At 40.0% G+C, this 25,880-nt stretch overlaps 1 protein-coding gene across 1 annotated transcript; it reads left to right on the top strand.

Moving 5' to 3' along the window:
• The first annotated feature begins 461 nt into the window (after nt 1-461).
• Nucleotides 462-25,144, top strand: LOC147728687 (uncharacterized). Its single transcript, XM_086963840.1, has 4 exons — nt 462-533; nt 755-824; nt 914-2,088; nt 25,128-25,144. Exons 3-4 carry the CDS (start codon nt 930-932, stop codon nt 25,142-25,144), a joined length of 1,176 nt encoding a protein of 391 aa, XP_086819966.1. The 5' UTR covers nt 462-533; nt 755-824; nt 914-929.
• The last annotated feature ends 736 nt before the right edge of the window (nt 25,145-25,880 follow it).

The following is a 25,880-nucleotide window of genomic DNA, read 5'->3' as shown; positions in this document are numbered from 1 at the left end:
AATGTGCTTTTACTCATAATACATGTGTCATCCTCGGTTCTTTTTAGCAATTAAGTAACAATGCTGTATAAGAAATGTATTTTTTTATATAACATATAAACGCATTAGTAATTTTCATCAACTTTCTCTCTAAACAGAACTCAAAGGTACAGAAAAGACATAATTCACATCAAAGAACAAACATTCTGCTACTACTATAATTCTCTTGGTAAGATCATAAATAAAACATAACTAGCCTTTATAACCTCTATGAAAAGTAATAAAAATAAAATGCCTCTTGTTATGCATCTGTTACTATAATCTTCCTGTTCTCAAATATGTTTTTTAGTGCTTTTACTCATAATACATGTATCATCCCCGGTTCTTTTTAGCAATTAAGTAACAATGCTTTATAACAAATGTGTATTATTTACATTACATATAAACGCATTAGTAATTTTCATCAACTTTCTCTCTACACAGAACTCAAAGGTACAGAAAACAGATAATTCACATCAAAGAACACACATTATGCTACTACTATAATACTCTTGGTAAGATCATAAATAAAACATAACAAGTCTTTATAAACTCTATAGAATGTACTAGAAATGAAAATGACTCTTTTTATGCATCTGTTAGTATAATATTGGAAATGTCTCTTTTTAAAATCAAATAAACAAAACAATTTTTAGAGACGTTATAACGTAAAACAAAAGTTACCAAGAAAAAAATTGTAACTTTTCCTATAACATACTTAATTATTTCTCAACAGACCGTGGCAATAGAAGAACAACATCTAACTGAACAAGCATCTACTTTCGATAAATAGAACATTAGTAGTGGTAAGTAAATTACTAGAAGAATACTAGCTTTATTTAAAATCTTTTATACATGTCAGATTATATTAATATTTGTATATTAACTTTTCTAGATACCAGAAATCAAGAATGACTGATAATGCAAGATTTATTACATCTCAGAAAGGCAAATTTTTGTTATGCTATATGGGCTACATTTATACTCAGGAGAAACAAAAAGACCTTAAAGTGAATTGGAAGTGTACAAAATATTACTCCAATAAATGCTATGGCCGTGCTACAACAAGGGAAACTAGTGTTATAAATACCACTGAACATAATCACCCACCAAACATCTCGGAAATAGAAGTGAGATCCACTCTTGAAAATATCAAGGAATTAAGTACCAGATCAGAACTACCTACCAACGTAATTCTGAAAGAATTACTACCTAAAGTTCCCAAAGAAGCAAGAGGTCAGCTACCATCTATTGCTACCATTAAAAGAACAATAGCAAGAACAAAAAAAGCAAGTAGACCCAATATACCAACGCCTAAAACTTTTGAAGAAGTCATAATACCGCCAGAGCTTGTAATTACTCATAATGACGAGCCATTTATATTTTATGATAATCATAGCAAGGACAAAAGAATAATAATGTTTGCAACTAATAACAATATTAAAAAATTAACAGAAAGTACTACTTGGATGATGGATGGTACTTTTTCTATATGCCCAAAACCTTTCTACCAGTTATACACAATTCATGGGCAATATCATAATACCTGTATCCCCTTCATATATTGTTTATTACCAAACAAACAAGCCACTACTTACTCAGAAATCTTACAAAAAATAAAGGAACAAAGTTCTGACTACTTCCCAATGAAAATCATCATAGACTTCGAGCAAGCTATGATTAATTCTATTTTGAAAACTTACCCACACACATCCATTCAAGGATGTTATTTTCATTTCAATCAATGTCTCTGGAGACATTTACAAAAATCTGCCCTTAGTGTTGAGTATGCAACAAATATAACTTTTGCATACCAAATAAAACATCTCATTGCTCTGGCATATGTACCAGTAACTGATGTGGCCGAACATTACAATTTGTTAATTGAAAGTCCTTTCTACACCCAAAATGAGCAAAGACTCGCCCCACTTTTAGATTACTTTGAGGACAACTGGGTAGGAAGACTACATAGGTCAGGCCACAGACGCCAGCCAAAATTTGCAATTCCCTGGTGGAATGTCTATCTACCAACACTCAACCAAGAAGCAAAAACGAACAATGCTGTTGAAGGTTGGCACAATGCCTTCCTCTCTTCTACTGGACGTACAACACCCACATTACACAAGCTAGTCTCAGCTATACAAAAAGAGCAAAGCTTTCAGGAACTACGTATGCAGCAATCAGTCATACAACTGAAACCAAAACTCTCTAGACAAACTGCTCAAATGTATATATATCTTCAACAGCAAGTCCAACTATATCCTACAACAAGAGGACTGGAATATTTAAAAATGATAGCCAAAACATTGAACTAATTGCTATAACTAAATTAATTGATAGAGATCAAACAATATCCTTAATGTAAAAAAACACATATTTTAATATAATAAAAAAATATTTATTTAGTCTAATTTATTTTTTAACACTATTCTAAAAAGACTAAATAAATATATTATTATATCACAATATTTGTTTTTAAAAACTGCTTCCATCCAAATAAAATTAAAAAATTTCTAACTTACCTTTAAATAGAACATCATAAAAATAATCCTTTACCGACAATACAATATGTAAATATCAAAGACTTAATCCAACAAATCATTAATTATGTTTTCTTTAACTCTGCAAACACTATCCATCATCCAAAGTAAACGACTATGTAAATGCCATTTAAAATAACGACTGTTATCTTAAAGTGTGATAAATATTTCACAGAACTCAAAATTTAAAGGAAGAATGTAAATCATCTCCGTTCTAACAACTGAAACACACTTCCTTTCCCTTAAAAAAAAAATATCGGAAACGGAAATAGCTGTTTCAAAATACGAGAAAAAAAAACAGCTAAACAATCCCACCGACATAACACTAACGAGTATTCCAGAATATATAAACATAACATTCCTATTTATTTATAATTTAATTACATTATATCACATACTCATTAACTCCAATGATTTTAAATGGCTCAAAAATTCGTGACCGAAAATACGTATTAATTCTACTCCATTATATGTAAATAGTCATACTTTAATTTCCAACCCCAAAATAACAAAATATAACCTTTAATTATAATTTACAATACTTTAACAATATAAAAGTAGATTGGTACCTACTCAAAAGTGAATCTGCTTCTAACCGCGACTTTCCCTTTACCAAAATAACGCAAAAAGACAAAGAGTGGTTACAAAATTAACGATCCAAATTATATGTAACTGTGAAAAGTACTACTATAAATGTCGATTATTGTTATATATATGGCTCGAAATTATGTGTAATGTTACAAAAATTGTATATTATATTGTGAATAGAAATTGTTTTTGCCTGTATATTAATTATATATTACATACTTTTAATATTTATTACATTAAGTATGAAAATATAAAAATATTTAATGTAATATTTATTAAAATTATTATATAACAAAATGTGTAATATTGTATTTGTTTATCAGATTTAATTGTTTACAATATGACTAATATGTGAAAATTGTTATTATTAAAACATATTTATTAATAATAATCATCATACATAACAATATTGTAATGTTAAAAGAATCATTGATGATGATGTACATGTTCTAATTAGGATATTTATATTATATTATAATTTTAAAAGTGTTCATATGTTAATATCATCATCAGTATATCACTATATGTATTAAAAATTTGTGAATTATGTTTTTCATTACACATTTTGATGTTTTATTAAGAAACAATAATAGTATAATGTATGTATAATATCATACATTGCATTATGTGAACTAACCATTTTTTCTCTACAAATTAAAAGTACTTGTCACGAAATTTCTTGTAAAATGTGATTATAAAAAGGACATTATCCTCCATTTGTGTTTATATGTATACCAAAGATAGCGTAATAAAATGTATATCTGTTCGTATATTTCAAGTGTTGAATAAAAAAATTAACATGAAATAAAACTGGTGTGATTATTTTGTATTACCTATAACAAAATCATGTTAATGTATTTTTGCAAGTGTATTATAACTGTAATGTTCTATCTATTTCTATATACCACATGTAAATAAATAACATACTATAGACTGAAGTGATAAAAATTATTATTCATACACCCATATACATATAATATCAATATTTGAAAAACACATAATGAATTTTTTAAATATTCCAACGCCAATAACCATTTACTTTAGGTAATTGCTTCTCAAAAACCGTGATTAATTTACAATTCGAAATGCAATCACCATTTAATTAGAGTAAGTGCAGTACACAGAACATATTAAATTTACTCTTCCAACTCCAATTAACAATTAATTTAAATAACTGCAGGACATAAAATAATAATAAATTACTATAAAAAATCAAATGTCAAAAAATGAATAATGTAATATCATTAAATTTAATTTATTATAATAATTGTAATGTAAATAGAATATTAATTTATGTTTTCCCTGTACCCCTATAATAAAAAACTAACCCTGAAACCTAAAAATACCCCTTAACCCACAAACTGAAAACTGACTCTGAAACCTCACAAAACTCCTTTACCCACAAACTAAAAACTGACCCTGAAACCTGACAAAACCCCTTCACCAACAAACTAAAAACTGACCCAGAAACCTAAAAATACCCCTTTACCCACAAACTAAAAACTGACCCTGAAACCTTACAAAACACCTTTACCCACAAACTAAAAACTGACCCTGAAACCTAAAAATACCCCTTTACCGACAAACTAAAAACTGACCCTGAAACCTAACAAAACACCTTTACCGACAAACTAAAAACTGACCCTGAAACCTAAAAATACCCCTTTACCGACAAACTAAAAACTGACCCTGAAACCTAACAAAACACCTTTACCTACAAACTAAAAACTGACCCTGAAACCTGACAAAACCCCTTCACCAACAAACTAAAAACTGACCCTGAAACCTGACAAAACCCCTTCACCAACAAACTAAAAACTGACCCAGAAACCTAAAAATACCCCTTTACTCACAAACTGAAAACTGACTCTGAAACCTCACAAAACTCCTTTACCCACAAACTAAAAACTGACCCAGGAACCTACAAATACCCCTTTACCCACAAACTGAAAACTGACTCTGAAACCTCACAAAACTCCTTTACCCACAAACTAAAAACTGACCCTGAAACCTGACAAAACCCCTTCACCAACAAACTAAAAACTGACCCAGAAACCTAAAAATACCCCTTTACTCACAAACTGAAAACTGACTCTGAAACCTCACAAAACTCCTTTACCCACAAACTAAAAACTGACCCAGGAACCTACAAATACCCCTTTACCCACAAACTGAAAACTGACTCTGAAACCTCACAAAACTCCTTTACCCACAAACTAAAAACTGACCCTGAAACCTGACAAAACCCCTTCACCAACAAACTAAAAACTGACCCAGAAACCTAAAAATACCCCTTTACCCCAAACTAAAAACTGACCCTGAAACCTTACAAAACACCTTTACCCACAAACTAAAAACTGACCCTGAAACCTAAAAATACCCCTTCACCGACAAACTAAAAACTGACCCTGAAACCTAACAAAACACCTTTACCCACAAACTAAAAACTGACCCTGAAACCTAAAAATACCCCTTTACTCTCAAACTGAAAACTGACTCTGAAACCTCACAAAACTCCTTTACCCACAAACTAAAAACTGACCCAGAAACCTACAAATACCCCTTTACCCACAAACTGAAAACTGACTCTAAAAAATCACAAAACACCTTTACCCACAAACGAAAAACTGACCCTGAACGCACAAAATGTACCTTTGATAAAACTACCCACCCTGATCTACTATAAACTCTACATCCCACTCCTAAAAATATGATACATTATTTTATTTAATATCTACTACATTATATATTTGTGAATCATTTTACTACATACACAAAATACCTCAATGTATAACAACAACCTAATATTGTTCATAATTTGGTATTTTAATAATATTTATCAAATATTTGGGTTAAAAAATTAAATGAAATAAAAGGCGAAATTTGTACTTGTATGATTAGAGTATACTTTGTTTATACACTACCCACCCTTATCCCCTTGAAAATATACATCCCACTCATATCATAAATAGTCAAAGATGTTTTGAAATGATATGAAAATAGTATAATTTCAAATATATTTTAGTACATTAACAACTGCAAACTTAAAAAATAAGTACTATATTCGAATAAATCGATATAATTTCGCTAAAATCGAAATATTAATTTTAATTTTATAAATTTCGCAAATTTTTATTAAATTGCGAAAATTTAATTTTTATAATTACCCTATAAAATTTTGAAACACTACCCACCCTTATCCCCTATAAACTCTACATCCCGCTCCTAAATTTATAGTACAAATATTATAAAAATGTAATTTAATATTTTAATATTTATAATATTTTTTTGTACATACAAAAAATGTAATCTTAATGTTTAATGTACTCCCTAAATTTCAATCTAATTTCGACTACTCCCTAAAAAAAAATTTAAATTTCGAAATTTTGAAATCTGAAGGAAATGCGAAATTTAAAATTTTAGAATTTCAATATACTTTTTTAAAACACTACCCACCCTTATCCCCTATAAACTCTACATCCCGCTCCTAACATTAATATACAATAATTTATTTAAAATATTATTATTTTGATATATTGACACAATTTAATAATAATTATCCAAAATCAAAGAACTAATCATTTAACAATAATCAATAATTTTATATAAAATTTCGCATTTATAAATTTTTGGATTAAAATTTCGCTAATTTATAAATTTACTTCAAATGCGAAATTTATTATTCCATATTTGCACTATACTTTTTTAATACACTACCCACCCTTATCCCCTATAAACTCTACATCCCGCTCCTAGACTTCTAACTAAAAATAATAAAATTTAATATAAAAATTATCTTATATATAAACAACATTTAAATAAATAATTACTTAACATACTTTAAAACATCACTTTTACATATCGATATTTTTGACAATCGATATTTTCAGCATCGATATTACTGATTTCGAAATTCATGTCTTCGATATTTTTGACACACACATAAATCGATATTTTCAACGACGATATTTTTGTTTTCGAAATTTCGTACCATCGATATTTTGGACTCGATATTATGTCACATCGACATTAACAACTCGATATTTTGACTGTCTACCTTATTGACCATGTACTGTGTTATGGTTCAGGTGAGGAACATTAGAGTTAAAGGATATCCCATCACTATGTTTTGACTCTCTAAACTAACACCAACAGCTGCTACTGATTTAAGGCAGCCGGGTATCCCCGCAGCTTCGGAGTCAAGGGTGATTGAAAAATAAGCCACGGGTCTTCTTGCATCATCATTCATCAAAGTTAGCACCAAGAGAGCACAGCCCTACCTCTCACTGCAAAACATTGTGAAAATCTTACAGTGATCATGCATTCCTAGACCCAGTGCATGGCAGTAACTATCTCTCAGCTCTGGGAAAGCTTTTAAAAAACTTGTTATCCCATGGAAGCAAATCATGCACATTTTTGTGTGTCAGCCTCATTAAAAGTTTAGCCACTAGGGAAAAATTTGGTATCCACTGTCTACAGTAGCCAACCATTCCCAAGAACATTCTGACTTCTCTCTGTGTTTGAGGTGAATGTATCTGTAGTATAGCATCAACTTAATCAATAATGTGTCCGAAATACTGAACTTCTTTCTCAAAATATTGCATTATTCCAGAAGAGACTGCTTGTGCCAGTTTTTGGACAGGCGATTGAAAAGTGCAATAGAATCTTGTTTACAAGCTTCTCTTGTGTCTGATGCTACAAGCAAATTATCAATGTACTGAATAGGATCTAAACTGTATGGCATCTGTAGGGACACCAGATTCTTTTTCACAATCTGGTTAAAAATCAAACAGCCTCTCTGTACTTTCCTGTGGGACATGGCAACATGCCAAAACATTTTCTTGAACTCAAATGAGAACAAGAAATGGCTGTTATCATGTAATAGAATGGAGGAGTAATCTCGACAAAGGTGCACAACCATGAATCGTTCTGCAATACATGGAATTTGGAAAGGTATGGTGGCTTGATTTGGTACCACAGGTCAATATGGAACAACAATACTGTTAATCTTTCAAAGAGCCTCCACAAAGTTGCAAGGATCGCCAACCAATTCCCTCAAAATCCCTTTCTGAAAGATACCTTACATTACTGGTAGTCTTCCTGTAATTGTTTTTGGGCTTAAATTTTATGGTGGTGTTCTAAGATATAGCAACACATATCTTGGTTAAATCCATCATTGTTTTTTAGCTCACTTCCCCACCCCAGTTCAAACACAGCTATATGCAAATCAGTCTTGACACTTTACCTCATGGTAACAGTCCAGCCCAAACTACCAAGCCATGTCATCCCTGGCCTGCAAACAAGCATCCTGGGACCTGTTTTGGGCTAACAGCCCTCATCAGCCAGGCTAGCTGAAATCAAGTGGCAAAGTGAGCAAGGGACCTACGTCTGGGCATACCGTGCCAACTTGGGGCGAACAAAGCAAACACAAGATGATGGATGGAGCGCTGAAACTTTTCAGACACTCACCCCCAGTCACAGATCTGGGTTGAATCTATTATCATTCTTTAGCGCACTTTACCACCAATCATTCAGACACAGCTATATGCAAATCAGTCTTAACCCAGTGCCTCATGGGAACAGTCCAGTCCGAACTGCAAAGACATCTCTTCACAGGACCGGAACTAGGCATCCTGGGACCTGTTTTGGGCTAACATCCCTCATCAGCTCGGCTAGCTTGAATCCCGTGGCTAAGGGAGAAATGACCCACGTTCGGGCATACCTTTCCAACTTAGGGCGAACAAAGCAAACACAAGGAGATGATTGACGGAGTGCTGAAACTTTTTAGACACTCACCCCCAGTCAGGGACCTAGGTTTAATCCATCATTTTTCTTTAGCTTACTACGCTATCCCAGTTCAGACACAGCTATATGCAAATCAGTCTTGACCCTGTGCCTCATGGGAACAGTCTAGCCCGAACTGCCAAGACATCCCTTCACTGGACCGGACCTAGGCTTCCTGGGACCGGTTTTGGGCTAACAGCCCTCATCAGCCCGGCTAGCTTGAATCCCGTGGCTAAGGGAGCAAGGCACCCACGTCCGGGCACACCTTGCCAACTTAGGGCGAACAAAGCAAACACAAGGAGATGTTTGACGGAGCACTGAAACTCTTCAGACACTGACCCCAAGTCACGGATCTAGGTTTAATCCATCATTTTTCTTTAGCTCACTACGCTATCCCAGTTCAGACACAGTTTATGCAAATCAGTCTTGACACTGTGTCTCATGGGAACAGTCCAGCCCGAACTGCCAACCCATTTCTTACCTGGACCAGAAACAAGCATCCTGGGACAGGTTTCAGGCTAACAGCCCTCTTCAGCCAGGCTAGCTTAAATCCAGTGGCAAAGTGAGAAAGAGATCCACATCTGGGCATACCCTGCCAACTTAGGCCAAACACAGCAAACAAAAGGAGGCCTTTATGCAAACTTCATCTTAGCCACCATACACTTGTCTTTAAGCTTTTCTGCTTCATTTATTGTTCATTACTGCGATACTTTACACACCTCAAATCCTTGTTCCACAATTTTGTTTGCCAGCAAATCACACTCAATTCAAAGTTCTTTATTCGACTGTCTGAAATACAGTCATAAAAGTACAGAAAAATACATATATATACAAATCATGTTTAAAAAAGTAAAAACAACAGAAACAGATAGTCACGGAAAAAATATATGATATCACGGTCAAATGTAAGTATACTATTTTTCAGAGACATATTTACTGGGGTAATATAGTTCAGTTGGGAGTTAGCCTTCCATGCTTTTTCTGAATTTCAGGGCTGTTTTTAAAAAGTTGCAAGTAAAGAAAGTGCAATCACAGTGCAGCATTTGGAGATATAGTAGTGCTGGCTTAATTTGCACAAAATTCAGATTCTTAAGCAAAGGTTTTAAAAATGTTTTCCGTTGTCTCGAGTAAAATGAGCATAAGAATAAAAAGTGTGCCAAATCTTGCAGAGACTTATTGTCGCAGCCGCAAGGTGGCAAAACTTGCCCTCTGTGGGCTCCACTCGGTACGGCTAGCATCAGGTGATATAAACCAAAACGAAATCTGCTCAGCAAGAAGCACTCATATCTGGAAAGGGGCCAGGCTAGGTATGGTTCAATTCGTATACATGTTTTAGTTAAAATGTGTCTCATTACACTACCCTTCTTCAATTCAGTTTCTTCCCTAGCAAGCTGTCGATTCAATAGAAAAGTATCCTTTACGTATGTTACATCATGCTTGGATACATGCTGAGGTGTTAAAAAGAGATCCAACCTGCCCAGGTCTTGAAGGCAGTTTCTGATGTATTTTAACCAGGGTATCTTGAGTTGCCCTTCACAGGTAAGTGCTTCAAGAAGTGTTGCGTGTTTATCTAGGGTCCTGATCGATACTGTGACCTTATGCCCTATTCGGCTATAAATCCATTTTATTCCCTATATTGGCATAACCGTTCAAGTGCGATATTCAGAAAGTCATCTCTGACCTCACACGAACAGAGCCACGTTCAAGGATATCTCTCTCTGCCACTTCCTTTGCGACCAATTAGTGCAATGACAGAGCAGAAGTCACTATCTGATATTCCTAGATTAACACTCCGAGTTCTTCAACAAGATAAAAACTCAGCAAACTGGGAAATCCCCCTTGCTATGTTTTGATTAGTAATAGAACTCTAATGAGCAACTGATAGCTATCACTTCCTAGTGATATCTTTAATTGACGTCTTATGTCCAGCAAACTTGCGTCAAACCCGGCACCTGTCAGGTATAAATACTACCAACGTTGCCTTAAGCAATGAGAGCTGTTGTGCACCCTGTTGTGCATACCGTTGCTGTTGCCGAGCACTGTAGCACTCTGTCGCTGCAGCCTGCTATCCCTGTGGTGGTGAAGCTACTGATACCATTATCGCTGCTAAAGCGCGAACGATGGTGCAGTACGCTTAGGAGCCGAACAGACGCCCCTCTGCGAAGAGCCTAGCAGATCCAGCTGCCCGCGGACGCTGTCCCCCGCCTCCTCCTCTCGACGCGCTGAAGAAGAGCCGCTGCATTTCTCGTGCAGAGAAATCCAGCTCCGGCGTTTCCGGTTTACCCTCGCGGGTGACAGGGATATCGAGCTTCCCCTGAAGGAGATACCAAACCTCCATCATTCTATTCAGAGGTATGGTGCTGACTAAACCCTTAAATGAGAATTCTTGAAACAAACCTTGGCAAAACCAACTTAACTTAAAGCTACTTACTTACTCCCCTTCCACGTGTTAGGCTTAGGTCAGGCACACTGGGGTAGGCTTAGTTAGAAGCACCAGTTGAGTATTTTAGCCTATTGTATATATGACTGTATATATGTTTTATTACTTTTAACCATTGTATGGCTAAGAAACCATATCAATGATTTTACAGTATTATTTCGCAATACTTATCTTACTGTACGTACTTTTTATCATAACAAGTTTTGCAATTGTGGCAATACATTTCTCTTGTACGAGAAGAAAGACTGTTCAATAAATGTTAACCTTTATTGACAAACGCCCGTCTCTCTATTCTCTACATCTCGTGAAAGTAAACTGCACTAGACTGACTGAGTGAAATACATGTCTATTGTTTCACACGACCCTAGAGATCGACTCTTGATCTGAGGAGCAAAGTTGTCATGTTGCACGGTTGTTGGAAAAATGAATCCCTTCTTGTCTGTGCCTGGGAAGCTGATCACTTCCTATACAGAGAAGAAAGTTTCCAGTGACCTCTGAGCTAGTTGGTAACACACCCAATTAAGTTTAGCATAGTCAGTGGAGGCCTGGAATATCCGCAGTTCCACGTCGATACTACTGTTTATGTTATTCCAATGCGCAGGGCCTAGTGGGAAACTAGGAACTACACTACAGAAGGATATTATGGGTTAATGGTATTGCGTTGTTCAACCAGCAGAGCAGAGGGTTTACAGCAAGCTTATCTCCTAAGTGTGGTATGCCCAGATCCTCATGAGTGGAGAAATTAGCAGTGCTTTTTGGTAGACACAGGACCTGTTTCAGAAAGTTATTTTCAGTGGTTGTAAGGGCGTCCACTGGAGCAAAGCCCCAAAGTTCACTTCCATAACAGGCGACCGCAATGCTTTTCGCTTGATATAATTTCATCAGGGCGATCACTGGTGTATTGCCCATTTTGCGTGCAAAGTCCGTTATTCCAGCATTGGTCCTTATTATTTCACCTTTCTTCTTGTTTATAGCGGGACCCCATGTAAGTTTATGATCAAACAATACTCCAAGGTATGAGAAGGTTTTTGTTGTTGGTATTTTTTCCCCGTTGACTTAAAAGAGGTAAAGCTTTTTTGATCCTGAGCCTATCTTCATGACAAATGATTTGGAGTTGTTGATGCTCAGGCCACGCAAGTTCATAAATTGAAGAAAGGAATCTAATAGTTTTTGGAGTCCAAGTGCAGTTCTGGATATAAGGACGGCGTCATCTGCGTAGAGCAGAACGGGGACGCCCCTTTTCCCTATATGAGGGTAGTCCGTGTCAGTTTTTAAAAGATGCTCCTCGAGACCATTTATATATAAGTTAAAAAGAAAAGGTGCTAAAATACAGCCCTGCCTAACCCCCGATTGATTTTGAAATCTCTGGTTACTTTCAAGTCTTTGGTGTAACGAACGTTTGCACGTGTATCATTGTGCAGGTCAGCCAGGAAATTAATCAAATTATTTTCAACACCCATATTCAGCAAGACGTCCCAGAGTTTGCTTCTATCAACACAATCAAAGGCCGATGAAAGGTCCATGAAGGCCATATATAATGTTCCATTTCTGGCCAGAGTATACTTGCCACTGATTAAGTATAAGTTCTGGCATTGAGTTGTTGTTGAATGCCCTGGTCTGAAGCCATATTGAACAGGAGCCATTATGTTGTTATTTTTGGCCCATGTAGACAGCCTGCTTAAGAGAATCCCTCCCACTACTTTTGCGACTGAATCTATCAGGGAGATTGGTCTGTAACATGCTGACGTAAATAATTAATTTACTCTCTTAATTTCTATGCAGGTAAGTACTTAATCAATAATAACTCAATCAGAATGAAGGAAAACAGAGTCCGTGGTGTGAGAGTTTCTAAGGGTTTTATTCCTCATAAAGGAATCAGGATATCATGTTCTGACCACCACACAGGGTGTCAGAAGGGATAGAGCGCTGCATTTTATTAACAGTACATAGCTTATATACTTATTTCATTCCATAAGTAACAGTGCAAGAGGCGTAACAGCTGAGAGAAGACAAGATAACAATATTACACGTGGTACATGTACGTAATCAAGAGGCGTGAACTAGAGGTGTGTTCTGGAAACGTCACTGATAGGTGTCACAAAGGGGTGGCACTAACAGAATATGTGGCAATGTCAGCAGAAATCGGAAGCTTGGATGCGCGCGCAGCTGGATGACGTGTAACTGGAGGGGTGCAGGGGACTTGACATTTACACTGACGGAAAGAGACAGAAGTCTGGCATGTCAGATCAACTTGTGCTTCTATCATATCTGATATCTGATGTTTAGGAACTAAGCTATCTGGGCAGAAAGGTCTCTAGAGCAGAAGCTATTCTATACTTGCTGTGAGTGCGTGTATAAGCGCCTGAGTGTCTGTATGAGAAGCGTGGGGGCATGGGGCCTTCCATGGAAGCATGGCAACAGAAGCTATGAATTACTTGCACAGAGACAGGTCGGCCCTTTAGCCCTGTAGCTGAGGAAGGATGTTTACTGAAGCTAGCAGGCTGGAATGTATTTTCGGGGAGGGAAACAGATAACTCGAAGGTTATAGTCAATCTTGGCAGGCAGCAGGCTGAGCTGAGCACGGAGGGCCGCGCTAGAAGTAAGTCAGAGTTCACGGATACGGGGGCTGCCTGGGCAGAGATTTCTCGGAGTCAGAAGCCAGAAAAGAGGCTCGGTGGCAGAGATTCAGGGCCTACTTCAGCCAGGGCTGAAAAACGTAGGAGTACACTACAAAAAGACGTTGGCATAGCATACTTAGGAACGGACCATCCAACCCATTCATGGTGGGTCTGAAAGAGGACAAGTTAACGTTGGACGCAAATGTATTTGCGTCTTCATAGCTGGTACAGGAGGGAAGTTACATGCACTTTAACTCGTACATGGAGTCGATGGGGTACGCGCTAGGGAACATAACTTGACCATAAAATTTATATTACCTCATTCCCTCCTTGTTCCCTACGGACCCTTCATGATACATCGATCCTCATGAATCGATCGGTCTGTTCTTGTAACATTATATGTTCATCTTTCTTTCTTTGACTGTTTGAGAGACAACTGGAATGCTCAATGCAGGATGTGGCACACAGTCCACAAATCGCTGGCCCACACTGTAGGCACAGGCAGCAGCTAAATACTATAACAAGGCCAATGCCTAGGAATGATAAGATCTTCCATCCCCAAGCTGTTAACGTAGTCCAGAACCAACCGGACCAAGTCCAGGTGCCTGAATTCTGATGTATCTGATTTGCAATTTTATGCAGACGGGTAATAGCTTGATAGACAGATGGTGCATTTTGTGGAATGAAAACACAGCAACTTGACCCGATGACCTTACAGGCTCCACCTCTATCTGCCAAGATGACGTCAATCACAAGACGATTTTGAAGGACAACAACCCGCATAGCAGATTGGTCCTCTGTTATGTTACCTAAGGCGGAGGCAGTTTCATGTACTACTGCTTCAAGTGTTCTTGTTAATCTGCGTATTAATTTACTGTTTTGGACAGGCCCTAGGAAGAAAAAGAATCCTTTATTGAAATCAGTGTACTGTTCCCATGCCGTTTCTGTGTAGTCGACAAGTGGAATATCTCTTTTGGGTCTATTCTGTACTAGATTCGTATTTCTATGGTAATCAGGGGGAGCTAGAAAAACAGGTGGCAGAAGGAATGCAATATAACAGGTACCATCCCAATCTGGAGGCAAACGTATGTATGCGGTATGACCACAAACAAAATAGGAGTGACTGGTAGCTTTAAAGGACGATTTACCATGATCACTGAATTCGACCACAGTAGTGCATTTACTATGACCTACGTGTACTGAACCTTTCTTGCTAACACATAATTCACCTGTGACTGGTAATACTAACATATGGGGCAGAACTGGAGCAGCTTCGGATTCAACAGTAAGGATCATAAGGCTAATTGTGTAATTACCTAATCCATATACTTCATTTTCTAGATCAGTTCCTATCCGAGTGGGAAGTCCCTCTTTATCAGGGTAACAGACGTTGAGCAGGACTAAGTTCAAGTTTCCCCAAACCCAGCCCCCATCGAAAACAGCAATATCAGGATCTAAGGAATTAATTATTTTGAACCATGCTCCACAGGAGCCATTGTGAGTGAACGGGTACGGAAAGAGGGGCAGAGCTCCCTTGTAATTCTGGTAGGGAGGGAGTCGGCCACATATCCAACAGTCAGTAGCATTATTTGTCTGATGGGAGTGGTGTAACATACTAATGAATGTATTGTTGCGCAGCGCAAGTCTGTAAGAGAGTTCATGTGCAGGAAGTTCACTAAAAGTGTGTTCAGCAGAGACATTGTAAGCAGATTGTTCACGCCTGAAAATAGGCCAATATATAGGTAGCAGAATGCTGGCAATAATAATTAGAATACTTAGAAAAAACATTATTAACAACGTCACTATGCAGTGACTACGCAGTGATTTGCAGTATGTACGTTTCTTTGCTTCTCTCTCTCTCTCTCTATCTCGATCTAGGGGATACATGCCAGAAACTATTTAACCGATTCACCTAGGGGAGGACTTAAACAATTAAACTGTCTGACTTGCTAGATCTGAGTTTCATTCGATATAGTTCTTGGGGAGTCTTTTCTCGTTCGCTAACGGTAAAGTCTTTCGTTTCAACACAGTCTTTGGTGGGGGTGGACGAGTCAGAGTCCTGTTTCAGTCCGTTTTTTAGTTCATTGCAAAGTTTGATGTGACTCGTATGGACCCACCCCTTTCTCCCCTCGATCTTCACGGCGGTCCTGGTTGTAAGGAGGACGGTCTTCGGAGACTTCCAACGGGGCTCCAGCGGACTTTTCCAGTCGAAATTCCGGACGAGTACCAGGTCCCCAGGACGGACCTCATGCGCCTTTACATCGGTGTTGTCAGGGAAGGCTGCGGCAACCTGTGAACGACATGATTGGAGTGCAGACATCAAGGAGGCAAGGTAATCTGTCAACATATTACAATTAACATCTGTGATTTTCTTCGGAATGGGCGTCCCCCACATATTCGGTGGTCTGCCAAAGACCACTTCGTACGGGGATAGCCCTGATCTTGAGTGGGCGACCATTCTCATGTAGAATAGTGCCACGGGCAGGGCGACTATCCAGTCGACCCCTTTTTCCTGACAGATCTTGGCAAGGCGGATTTTTAGTGTCTGATTATGCCTTTCTACAAGGCCTGCTGCTTCGGGATGTCGGACACAGTGGAACCTCCACTGATATCCTAGCAAAAGGGAAACCTGTCTCATCAACTCGGACGAGAACGGCTGTCCGTTATCTGAATACACGACACGGGGCAAACCGTACCGTGGGAAGAATTCACGAACCAACTGTCTGGCAGTGGTCGGAGCAGTGTAGTCTGGGACTGGGTATGCTTCGGTCCAACGGGACAGAGCACAAACAATTACAAGGACATATTTAAAACCTCGACAACTATTCATCTGGATATAATCCATCTGGAGGACTTCAAAAGGGTGATCGGGAGGATGAAATCCTCCTTGCTCTACAGGGACGCTTTTACCTGGATTGAACTGACAACAGATCATGCAAGTACGCACTTTCTGTTTTGCTGCTGCTCGTATGTGTTTATTGTACCAGAGATTCTGTAAACTGTCTAACATCGCCTTCTCTCCTAGATGTGCCGGGCTATGTGCTGTATTTATCATGACTTGAACCATCGAGTCGGGGAGAAACCATATAGATTTTCCCTTCGTCACCCAGCCTTGATCTGTCTGAATCCCTCCTAGTTCAGTCCATTTCTTTATCTCATCTGGAGTAGCATGTGTCTGGATATCAATTACGTCTAGGGCGGGATCTCTAACTACCATACACGGTGTCGGTACTATTGTCTTTGTCATGTCAGTAATCTGGGTGTGAGTCAGTGCTGTATGTTTTGCTGTCTGGTCTGCCAGGTCGTTACCCTGAGAAACAGAATCTGTAATTTTAGTGTGTGCCTTACACTTCATGACTGATATGCCCGAGGGCAAATGTATTGCTTCTAACAGTGCTTGAATGAGGGGGCCATGTTGTATCTTGGCCCCATGGGAAGTCAGAAAACCTCGTTCTTGCCAGAGGACTCCGAAATCGTGTACAACTCCGAAGGCATAACGGGAATCAGTATATATGTTAACATTTCTGTTCTTGGCTAGAATACAAGCTCGGGTCAGAGCGATGAGCTCTGCTGCTTGAGCAGACAGTGTGTCAATACGATGTGTTTCTTTAATTTCAGTTTCAGTGGTCACGGCATACGCGGCCACTAGTTCTCCTGTACTTGTTCTCATGCATGAACCGTCCACATAAAGTGTCAGGTCTGGATTTTTCAATGGAACATCCGTTAAGTCTCGTCGTGGCTTTGTTACTGCATTAATTATTTCTATACAATCATGTGGAGCTGGATCTGTCATAACTGTAGGTAACAATGTTGCTGGGTTCAAGATACTGCAGCGTCTGATTTCTATGTGTGGCTGGAATAGTGTTAATTCATAACCTGTCAGTCTTGCTATAGTCAAGTGTTGAGTCTGGGTTCTGTTTAACAAAACCTCTACAGAATGTGGAACTTGAACTGTTAACTGATGACCTAAAACAATTGAATCGCTTTGTCTTATTGCTAACGCTGTTGCTGCTACTGACTTTAAGCACGCAGGGAGTGCTTGGGCTACTGAATCCAATGTACTAGAAAAATAAGCACAAGGCTTATGTGAACCTGCTTGATCTTGGGTGAGGACAGACAACGCTGTACCATCACGTTCTGTAACAAAAAGTGTAAACGGTTTGCTGTAACATGGTGTCGCTAAAACTGGTGCTTGACATAAGGCTTTCTTTAAGTCTTCAAAAGCTTGTGTGTGTTCCTGAGTCCAAGGGAGGGCAGTCGAAATCGCTGCCTCCTGTGTCGTTAACTGGATGAGTGGCTTGGCTAGAAATGCATACTGGGGAATCCATTGTCTGCAGTACGAGGTGAGGCCTATGAAGGCCCGCACTTCCTTTTGTGTCTGGGGTTGCAGCATATTTGTAATTAACTGAATGCGATCGGGAGTGAGCTGTCTCCCCACTTTGGACAGCAAGTGACCCAAGTACACAACTTGCTGAACACAGAACTGTAGCTTCGAAGGAGACACCTTGTGTCCCTTGTCGGCCAGAAAGTGTAGAACTGTCAGTGATGCTTTTTCACATTCGGGCTCACTTCGTGCGGTGATCAGCAGATCATCGACGTATTGCAGTAAAGCGGTGTTAACTGGCATTTGAATACAATCTAGTTGTCTTTTCAGTGCTTGACTATAGATGCTGGGGCTTTCTGTGAATCCTTGAGGTGCGCGTGAAAATTTGAAACTGCGTCCATTTAAACAGAATCCGAAGAGATATTGGCTCTCTGGATCAATAGGCACGCTGAAGAAGGCGTTCTTGAGATCAATTACAGTAAAGAACGTTGCTTCTGAATCAATAGCAGTCAATAAGGATGAGATATCGGGGACCACAGGATACTGTGGGATAATGCATTTATTCAATTCTCGAAGATCAATCACCAGCCGATATACTGGCGGTGCATTGGGATCAGTACGTTTAAGAATCGGAATGATGGGTGAGTTACAGATATTGGAGTCGGTTTCGACGACCACTCCTTGGGCAATGAGCTCTTCAATGATTTTCAGTAAAGCCACTACAGCATCGGGTGGTAACTTATATTGTCTGATTCTGGGTAATACAACACCTGCCTTGAGTGTAACACGGTATGGTGTAATGTGCATGCATCCTACATCAGTTGGGCCTTTTGCCCACAAGTAATCTGGTACATTTTTTAATCTGATATCAAACTCACGCAAAACATAATGGCCCTTGAAATCCCGCAGAAAGAGTCTAACTCCCTCCGGGGAACAGCAGATTATAGCTCCTAGAGCCTTCAATGTTTTAATTCCTAACAGATTTTCTGGACATGATTTCGTGAGTAACAGGTCTGTAACGCGTGATAATGGACCCACAGCCAGGGGAACTGGTTCTGATACTTCATTTACAATAGGCTGTCCTGAAAAACCCAGGGAAACATTCTGTGAGCCTGAGAGGGGTGCCCCCGGAACTTCATCATGACTTATTGTAGTGCGACTTGCCCCTGTGTCAATTAAAAACTTTCTGTCCTTTCCCAATACTTGACTGTGTACATAAGGACCTTCTTGATCTACGGGAATCTCAATAAGAGGCAAGCCACCTTCCCTCTCTAGGCTGTTTCATGTATATCGGGAATATTCGGGGTAAGCGGACTGGGCATACTGGTACATCTGCTGTGAAACCTGCTGAGTTGCAGCAATGGGCTGTGGCTGTGGTACTGCTACGGTCTGTGCTGGAGTCGAGGAAGCATGCATAGGCTGTGTATTCTGTGTAGACTGATGCTGGTTATGGTCTTGTCTAGGCGGATGCGGTCTTTCTTTAGTTTTACCTGTCGCTATGTTATGTTTCAGAACTGGGCATTCGTGTACGTAGTGACCTGGCTGCTTGCAATAATTGCATGTCCCTTTAACAGGAGCTGCAGTGTGACTTGTCTGGGTCGTACCCTTTCTGTGTCCGTCGGATGGGACTGTTTGAGCTACTAACATTTTCATCTTTGTGTCTTTCATACGTTTCTGTTCCTGATCTTGTTCTTCTCTAATTCTGTTCTGGTGATATTGTAACATTTGTAACATCTGAGATGGCGTGTTTGCTTGCCATGTACTCTCAACCTTGTACACTCGATTTTTAACTAACGGTAGGGAATTCTCTACTAACTTTGATACAAAAAGATGTGGGTACGACTCGCTACTTGGCTGGAGGCCACTATTAATAATAAAACATTTCTCGAATCTTGAATAGAAGTCACTAGTATCTTCATCATGTTTCTGTTTACAGGACGAGATTGCATCCCAATCCTCCTTTCTAGTTGTCAATAATCTGGGCAGGACCTGTACTATCAAACCTGGTAATGCTTTAGTTTTGTCCCCAAGGCCTAACCCTGGGACCCGTTTCTTTTCCTCTTCCTCTATTTCTGCCCAGGCAATCTTTGTGTCACCCACCTCCCATTCCTTTTCAGATCAGAACAAGCATGTAACTTCCCATTCCTTTTCCTTTAATTTCTCGAATATACCCGTAGGCAATAATACTTTCAACATTTTCATGATATCATCATATGTGTAGTCCCCCATTAATAACATGTCTTTAAGCTCTCTATGGAAACCTGCAGGGTCTTTATCATGGCATGGTACTAGTTTCTTCATTTCTAACAGTTCTAATTTAGTCAGAGGCGTGTGTACATACACGCGTTTCAAAGTTTTATCCTCACCCATAACAGGGTGCACTTCTCGTAAGGGGTTCTGACTTTCAATACCACCCCCGCACTGCATATGGTACATTTTCCTCTCTGGAGGTGGAGCGGGAACATATTCAGAGCTTACAAAGGTATCATATCTGTGTCGTTGTTCTAGAATTATTTGAATTAATTTAGTGCTTAGACCTCTCCATCTATCCATCAGTAGTGCTTCTAGTGTCTCGTGTAAGGGACCTGGATCGGAATAATGTTTTCTGTATTTAATGAGAAGGTGCTGAATCATGTATACACCTGCTAATTTCTGTTCGTCGGGGGAGAGGTTCAGAAATGTCTGCGCCACTGTGTCATCATTATATATGTCTGCATTTTCGGCCCATGATACAGCTGATCGGGCAAGTTCTTGTTCATCCATAGAATTGAGTACATGGTACCCAACTCGATCTCGAAGCCTTTTATCAGTTTCCTGGAACTGATGCTCAGCAGAATTCGGATTTGTTAAGGCAGAGAAGAAAACTCTCTTGCTCTCCGGACGGATACCCTTCCTAAGGTAAGTTCCCTTACCTACATATGCTATTGTTCCTATATTTCTTTCGGATTCTTCCGGTACTTCTTCCTCCTCGGAGGAAGCCTTTTCTTTCTCTTTCTGGTGTACTGCTATTACTGCTTTCTTAATCTTCTTGTACATAGAGTCTATGCAATTTTGTCTGTCATGTCTTCCATCAGCTATATTTTGACCCCACTTGTTCAATGCGTCTAATTCACTCTGATCTGTTCCGGGCCTGTCTCGTTCTCTTATTAGACAATTTATGAAAAATCGTAGTATCAGTGCTTGCATGCCAACTTTCTGTTTCTCCATGGCATCCTTAATACTGTCAGAGTCCTTTCCTGTCTGAACGAACTCATATATTCTGTCTAGACGATCCTTCATTCCTGCATAGCATAACAAACTATCAGTAGCAGATCTTAACCGTAATGATGCCAATATCATTAAATCGTCTTTTCCGGGTACTGGATCATATCTGCAAACTGACATGTTTTCTTTTAATGTGTCAAGGCGGGATGAATTAGAGGAGTGGGGAGACCTGTACGTGAGAGGACTCTGCATATCTTTGAGATTGAATCTGTGAGTTGGTGGCGGGGTCTGAGGACCCGCGGTCGCACCTCCTGAAGCGGAAGCTTGTACATTACCTCCCTGGGGAGTCTGTATTTGAACGTGAACTTGTCGTTTAGGTGGATCAGGCAAACGTGGTTTCGGTAGGTCAGTTTTGAGTACGGGAAGTGGCGGGGCTGGCGGAACAGGGGAAGTCTGTTGCGGTGCCGGCGGAACGTGACCTGGGGGTGGAGTGCCACCCCCGTCCCTGTCTATAGGCAGGGCACGAACAGGCAGATTGGTGTAAGCTGGTGCTACATCGTCTAAGTATGAATTTAGGAATATGTCTTTAGTAGTCTTATGCATTACTTTAGTTGGAACTAATGGTGACGGCAAATTTTTCGGTATTTCTGAAATGGCGTCAGGGGTACCTTCGGCCAAAAGATACATGTTGTTCACTTGGCTATTTCGGATGCGATCTATTTGTTCTGATTTTACTCGAATTCCTTCAGTAACTAATTCGTTTTCTTGAGCCTTTTCTGATTCTTTAAGTCTGTCTTCTCTACGGAGTGCTCTTTCAGCACGTTTATGTGATTCCTTACGCCAAAATTCTATGGCGTCTTTCTGAGATTGTCTGGCTTTCTTTTTCCGTAATACTTCTTCTACCTTTATGATGCACTCGGCATCCCATGTTCCGTTAACTGGCCATCGGTATCTTTCCTCTAGGTGCTTGGTATAATCGGTCCATAACTCTAGATACAGGATGGCGTCTATGCCATGTTTATTATACATAAAATTACCTGGAGTGTCCCTAGGGGGAATTGGAATTTCTTCCTCTAATATCCCTTTCCTAGTTCCTATCTGCTTTAACTTGTTGAAAAACGGCATTGTGCCTACTTGATACTGAAATGCTTGATCCTTGATACTTAATTTCGACTGAAACTATTTATACAAGAAAACACAATAATGCACAAAAACAATCACATTCATACCACGACATTAATTACAAAAACATTTAAAAACATAGATGACTACCCCTCTATACTAGATGTACTGCTCAACAGTACAGATACACTGTTGTAACAGTGCAGAATTTCAGAAATTCGGAATACTAGATATACTGCCAAACAGTACAGATACACTGCCTAAAAACAGTGCAGACCGGACTTGCGTACCCAAACCCGTCTAGATACGACCCAGCAATGGTACTCACCGGGAAGCACGGAAAACAGAAGGCCTCGGAAAACTCGACTGGACTCGACTCGGAACTTCGGAAAACTTCGGAAAAACTTCGGAAAACTTCGGAAAACTTCGGAAAACTGGTGGGCCTCTTCACACCTCGGACCTTGCTTCTTTCGGCTGGGCTCTGGTCGGGATCCTCCGCACTCCTCACCGCCTCGTCTGGGCACTGATTGCAGTCTTCGTCACCTCCGTGGGTCAGAGGGAGATGCAGGAAATCCTGCCAGTACACGTGTGTTCCATCTAACTGATGGCAGGGGACACAGTATGCAACGCGCCAACCGGCGCGTGAGGTGGGGGAGGGGTCCCTATTCGGGCGCCAAAATGACGTAAATAATTAATTTACTCTCTTAATTTCTATGCAGGTAAGTACTTAATCAATAATAACTCAATCAGAATGAAGGAAAACAGAGTCCGTGGTGTGAGAGTTTCTAAGGGTTTTATTCCTCATAAAGGAATCAGGATATCATGTTCTGACCACCACACAGGGTGTCAGAAGGGATAGAGCGCTGCATTTTATTAACAGTACATACCTTATATACTTATTTCATTCCATAAGTAACAGTGCAAGAGGCGTAACAGCTGAGAGAAGACAAGATAACAATATTACACGTGGTACATGTACGTAATCAAGAGGCGTGAACTAGAGGTGTGTTCTGGAAACGTCACTGATAGGTGTCACAAAGGGGTGGCACTAACAGAATATGTGGCAATGTCAGCAGAAATCGGAAGCTTGGATGCGCGCGCAGCTGGATGACGTGTAACTGGAGGGGTGCAGGGGACTTGACATTTACACTGACGGAAAGAGACAGAAGTCTGGCATGTCAGATCAACTTGTGCTTCTATCATATCTGATATCTGATGTTTAGGAACTAAGCTATCTGGGCAGAAAGGTCTCTAGAGCAGAAGCTATTCTATACTTGCTGTGAGTGCGTGTATAAGCGCCTGAGTGTCTGTATGAGAAGCGTGGGGGCATGGGGCCTTCCATGGAAGCATGGCAACAGAAGCTATGAATTACTTGCACAGAGACAGGTCGGCCCTTTAGCCCTGTAGCTGAGGAAGGATGTTTACTGAAGCTAGCAGGCTGGAATGTATTTTCGGGGAGGGAAACAGATAACTCGAAGGTTATAGTCAATCTTGGCAGGCAGCAGGCTGAGCTGAGCACGGAGGGCCGCGCTAGAAGTAAGTCAGAGTTCACGGATACGGGGGCTGCCTGGGCAGAGATTTCTCGGAGTCAGAAGCCAGAAAAGAGGCTCGGTGGCAGAGATTCAGGGCCTACTTCAGCCAGGGCTGAAAAACGTAGGAGTACACTACAAAAAGACGTTGGCATAGCATACTTAGGAACGGACCATCCAACCCATTCATGGTGGGTCTGAAAGAGGACAAGTTAACGTTGGACGCAAATGTATTTGCGTCTTCATAGCTGGTACAGGAGGGAAGTTACATGCACTTTAACTCGTACATGGAGTCGATGGGGTACGCGCTAGGGAACATAACTTGACCATAAAATTTATATTACCTCAATGCTGCGTTAGTTCTGTCGCCCTTCTTATATACAGGGACGATGGTGGAGGCTCCCCAGGACTTTGGAGCCCCAATTGCGGCCCCAGCATTAATGACCGCTGTCAGAATTGGGGCCCAAAAAGGAATGTTTGATTTGAATAAGTCTGGGGGAAGGCCGTCTGGGCCCGGGGCTTTGTTACTAGTTAGGCCGCGGATCCCCATTTCAACTTCTTTGACAGTAAAGTGCAAGGGTGTGCCTTCAGGAAGTTTAAGAGCTTGTGTTGTCTGTGGGGCGTCGCTCTTAAAAATTAAACTGAAGTGGGAGATCCAATCGTTCTCGGGTATAACAGTTCCGAGACTGACAGTGTTGGGGTCGTCGAAAAGTGGCTTGTTGATTATGCTCCAGAACTTCGAGCTGTTACCCAAGGTTGAGGGATCAAGCAAAGACTCTCAGATGTTTATTTTTAATGTCTTTTTGCGAGATGCCAGAGCAATTTTATATTCTGATCGCAAGGCCTTAATGAGTGCGGGGTCTCTTGGTTTATTCTTGAGGGCGGTTGTCAGTTTTCGATTGGCTGATGAGCAAGTGTGGTCAAACCATCGTGGTTGTTGAACAGTTGTTCCTTTTGTAGATACAGAGAGCAGTTGATCAATCCTTTATGTGACCACCGCAAAGGCGGATAGGATGGATTCCGGTGGTGTGGTGTTCGAGCCACAAAGGTTGAGTTCTTGTCCACAGCACTCTATGACAGACTCGTGCAAAGTGTCGCTATTTATCGTGGTCCATTTCAGACGGAGGTTGTTATTAACCGGTTTTAGCACTCCCGGGTCCTTGATGTATTTCCGGAGTACAAAAGGGCCACGTTGTAGCTCAGGGTAAAGCGGGTTGTGGTCACTATAAGTGCTTTCAAGTATGTCAAAGTTTAAGGCCTGGTTTGCCACGCCAGCTGAAAGAAGTATGTGATCTATAAAAGAGCCTGACTCTGATCCTTTATAGGTTGGAGTTTTAAAGGTAAAAGAGTCATCTTTCAGAGACAGTGCCATACTCAGGTTCAGGACATCTGTTAGGGTGTTCATACTTGTTCCTCGAGGGCAATGTGCAAAGTGAGGACCTGATCTATTTCCGCAGCCCAGAGAGCCTAGGGATTTCATAGATGGATTTCCACAAATGTGCGTGTTAAAATCGCCAACAATTATTTTATCCCGGGACAGTTTTGTCAGGTTTTCACATAGATGATTTTGAAGTGTGACGATATTACATTCTCCTGGTGATGTAACAGAGTTGTAGAAGTTGACCAGGGTTAATCCTTTTTTTCCCTTCCTGAGATCCAGTATCTGAATATTCCTACTGTCCAGCTGTGTGTTATTTATCTGGGATATGAGAG

The sequence above is a fragment of the Lissotriton vulgaris genome, chromosome 3_1, assembly GCF_964263255.1.
Source record: "Lissotriton vulgaris chromosome 3_1, aLisVul1.2, whole genome shotgun sequence".
NCBI classification, from domain to species: Eukaryota; Metazoa; Chordata; class Amphibia; order Caudata; family Salamandridae; genus Lissotriton; species Lissotriton vulgaris.
The sequence above is the reverse complement of the archived record's forward strand: the minus strand, read 5'-3'. Positions and strand labels throughout refer to the sequence as shown.